Source organism: Pseudochaenichthys georgianus, chromosome 15, assembly GCF_902827115.2.
Source record: "Pseudochaenichthys georgianus chromosome 15, fPseGeo1.2, whole genome shotgun sequence".
NCBI lineage: Eukaryota > Metazoa > Chordata > Actinopteri > Perciformes > Channichthyidae > Pseudochaenichthys > Pseudochaenichthys georgianus.
In genome coordinates this window covers 11,927,966-11,931,915 of record NC_047517.1, presented here as the reverse complement: position 1 = coordinate 11,931,915, position 3,950 = coordinate 11,927,966, and the positions used below count along the sequence as shown (strand labels likewise).

Below are 3,950 nucleotides of genomic sequence, written 5' to 3'. Positions count from 1 at the left end.
GTTTCACTTTCTTTGTTTCACTTGTTATTTCTTTCAGTAGGTGAACCTATATGTTCATAAAATAGTGTATTGAGCTTAACTGTAATAAAATGGATAATTTTCTGTTAGCTCAGATTTTATTTCTGCTTTTAACAGGAGTATATATTTTTTTATCTGGTGATTTTATGAACATTTTTAAATGACCACAGTACTTCTCCCACAGTATGCAGACTCAGCAGGATTCAGATTACCTTCCTGATGGATCGGAGTATTTTTAGAACAAATGCTAATAAGCTTAAAGACGTGGTGACTCACATTTGGCTCTCCACAGGGTTGGCATGAGGCGCCAGGTTCTTTGCCCAGAGCATGTGGGAGTACTCAGTGATGAGGGACTCAGGGGACACCTCGGGGACCCCCATGGACCGGGCGAACTGACTGGCCCCCTCTGCTGTCAGACATGAGTGACTCGTCTGAAATCAATAATCAAAGGTCACATCCTTAAAGAGGCCTTATTATGCTTTTTCCCTTCCCTGTCGTATGTTATATAGGTTTTTGTACATGTAAATGGTCTGCAAAGGCTAAAATCCCAAAGTTCCTCCAGAGGGAGTTTCTCTCCCGCACACTCTAAGTGGTTGACCAATCATAACATAGTGGACAGCTAACCAATCGGAGCAGACTGGGCTCTGGTTTCAGACAGAGGGTGAAAAGAGGTGCTGCAGCACAGGCAGTATGAGAAAAAAAGAGCTTTTTGAACATTAAAGCATGGAGACGTGTCCCAGTAGAGACACTACATACTGATATACACCTGAAAATAAGCAAAATAGGGCCCCTTTAAGTTTACATTTTGTATATTTGTTTTCTCATTAATTTATTTGCATTGACGAAATCCAATAGTAAAGGGAATTAATTACGTTACATTACTTACATATTGTGATACTTAGATTAGGTTACTAATTATACTTTTTCACAGGTAACTAGTAATTATAATGCAATACATTTTTAACGTAACCCTCCCAAACCCTGTTACTTCTTCCTACTTTCGATTTACAACTCCCAAGTGTATGCTTTAACCATTCCATATTTAAAAGGTACACACCTTGTCCATGACCAGTCTTGCCAGCTGGATGGGGTTGGCGATGTTGCATACAGCAGACACAGCACCACTACCCAGAGTTAACCCATCCATCACAATGGCATCCATCGCCACCTCTCCTTTGATGTTCAGCACTGACCCACACCCTGAAACACGATTTGAGAAATGTTTGTATAGAGGTATGCCTTTGTGGAATAATAATCCTTAATATCATTTATGTAAATAATCCTGGCAGTATGTACAGCATGTGATCCACATATTAAACGACAATTTATCCGTAGGAGTTCCACATTTTTACAAGTGTAAAGTGGTCGTGGTGCTAGTTAGGGTTATTACCATATTACCACTTTAAACTTTTATTGTTACACCCTGTTTTGAACCCAAAAAATCCCCCAAATTCTTAAATTGATCACATTTTCATCAACAGCAATTGTTAAAGTAATAAAATAAGTCAAGTTATCTTAAATTTAACAAACTGATCAAGAATAAGAATTGCATTTAGGGTCATTTTTTGTGTAAATATGTTCAGAAGTGTAAGTATGTATGCATGTGTTCATACAGTGTATTTCTACTTTGCTATTACGGTTATTAAATACATATAAGACATTTAATGGAACAGTGCTACATGTTAATGTACAAAAACAAATATGGGTAAATATATTTCACATTTAAGGTATAGAACATTTACCAAACCAACTTAACTAAATTAATAAACGCAGTGATAGTGATTTTTTTTTACAGATTTGTATTTATATGGTATATATACACATTACATGTCACTTGTTAGATGCTTTTATCCAAAGCGACATACATACTCAATACTGTGGGCAATCCCCACAGGAGCCATTTGGGGTGAAGTGTCTTGCCCAGGGACACGTCATGACTGCAGTGGGGTTTGAACCTGTGACCCCCTGATCCAAACACCAACGCACAACCCGCTGCACCACACACCTCCATATACAGATGAGGATATGCAGTATGTGTAAGAAGGATGCCATTATGCTGCATGTATTTAATAACAGAGTAGATTTGTATAATTACCTGCATTGAAACAGGGGTTATTCTCCAGGCTGCTGACAGCCTCCACCACAGCGTCCATGCTGCTGCCCCCTCCCCGGAGGATGGTGTACCCCGCTCGGGCGGCAGAGCACACCCCCGCAGTGGACATTTCTGACCGGTGCTTTGGGATATGACCCGCCCCCCCATGTACCACTACTATTGGCAACATGTCATTCACCTGGGCAGGAAAGAGATAACACTGAATGTTAAAGGAGCTACATGTAACATAAAAGGAGCATTTTAATGATGTGATTAGTGTCCTCAGTTTCCCTCTACTGTCCACATTTCTGGTTAATCTTTAGAGCAGAATAAAGTCTGACTATCAAGATTTTATTTAGTTGTCATTGTTTAGAGATTACAATTGGATAAGGTATCTTGCTGGAAAACAACAGGCCATTAAAAGAAGGATACACCGGGCAAAAATGTTGCATTATGGCATTTTCTTTAAATGCATTGTATAAAGCCATTTAAAATGTATAACTTGCTTTGATTTAGCCTTTGGCATTTGTCTTACTTTTTTTTTCGTTTTATGATGAATAGGCCTACCTGGAAATTCAGAGAAATAATATAGCAATCATTTGTTACAATATGTAAGGATTAGATTACATAACTTGTGTTGCTTGACTAAATTGCAGTCTAGTAGATAAAAGTTATCATCTTTGACAACCTTATGCAGTCTATGTTGACAACACACATCTCGCACTAAACTTGACTATTTAATTTAACGTTTTGTTTTTTTAAATAACAACGACTAAGGCAGAAAAGAAAAACAGAAATTGTGAAAATGCGTCACCTCTGACTCTGCTGTTTGAACTTAAGCTAGTTTGTAGTTGTCGTCAAAGCACTTAAGATATTCATTGCTATCGGGATGTTAAGAACATTCCATGGAATATAACAAAAAGTGTATCTCGAACCGGTTTCTCAAACTTACCTACCCCACTTTTAAGCATACATAGGCTACATATTTAAATAGGCTAATATTAAATAATGAGAGCTGAGCTGTGTGTATTCCGAATTGACGAGATACATTACAAAAGGCTGAAATTATGTTATAACAAACAAGCATTCACGTGTTTTCAGGGATAGCATGGTTCGGTATGGTATGGAGGTATACACTAACTGTCATTAAATAAAACAGTCCCAGGGCGACTGGTTTAACTCCACTACTAAATCGTCGCGTTGTTCAAATTATCCGTCAACCTAAACCACTCACCTTGAGCATGTTCGTTTTCTTGCAGTTCACGCGTTGGTAACGTGACGCTAAACACAGCTGTAAAGATATTAAAAGCAAAATGTAAAGGCGACACCAAATCCTACATGCACAGAAATACAAATGACACCCTGAATACAAGACGGCGAACAAGTTGAGAAAATATCGCCGAGGAATGGGAAAGCTCAGGAATTCAATATCATTTCCAGGACATGGGAATCACACTTTCAAAATAAAATACAACTAACATGCAGCATTATTGAAACATGTCTTAGGAACTATTATGAGATTTAGGCAAATATGTCCATGATATCTTTGTTATAAGGCATAGTTTCTTTTAAATACAGATAAATTATAAAAAAAAATTAATCTTTTAATTTATTTAAATGTTGGGATGCTTGCTTCAACACATGCCAATCCAATCCAAATAATACACTGAAAACATGACCAACAAGCAATATGTCAATTGATAGTTGTAGAAAGTCTGGTAACATGTATCTTGCAAGTGTCATGCCAAATACAGTACTCTGCGTGAAGTGTAACCAAAAGGCAACTTCTATCAAACAGCCCTTTACTAAAGGCCTTGTTATCTGAACATAAAACTCGTCA

The 3,950-nt window shown here is 37.6% G+C and overlaps 1 protein-coding gene across 1 annotated transcript; it reads right to left on the bottom strand.

Annotated features, from left to right (window-relative positions):
• Nucleotides 1–290: 290 nt before the first annotated feature.
• Nucleotides 291–3,443, bottom strand: LOC117460163 (isoaspartyl peptidase/L-asparaginase-like). Its single transcript, XM_034101433.2, has 4 exons — nt 3,345–3,443; nt 2,114–2,309; nt 1,076–1,218; nt 291–449 (listed from the first exon to the last, which is right to left on the bottom strand). Exons 1-4 carry the CDS (start codon nt 3,351–3,353, stop codon nt 291–293), a joined length of 507 nt encoding a protein of 168 aa, XP_033957324.1. The 5' UTR covers nt 3,354–3,443.
• Nucleotides 3,444–3,950: the final 507 nt, after the last annotated feature.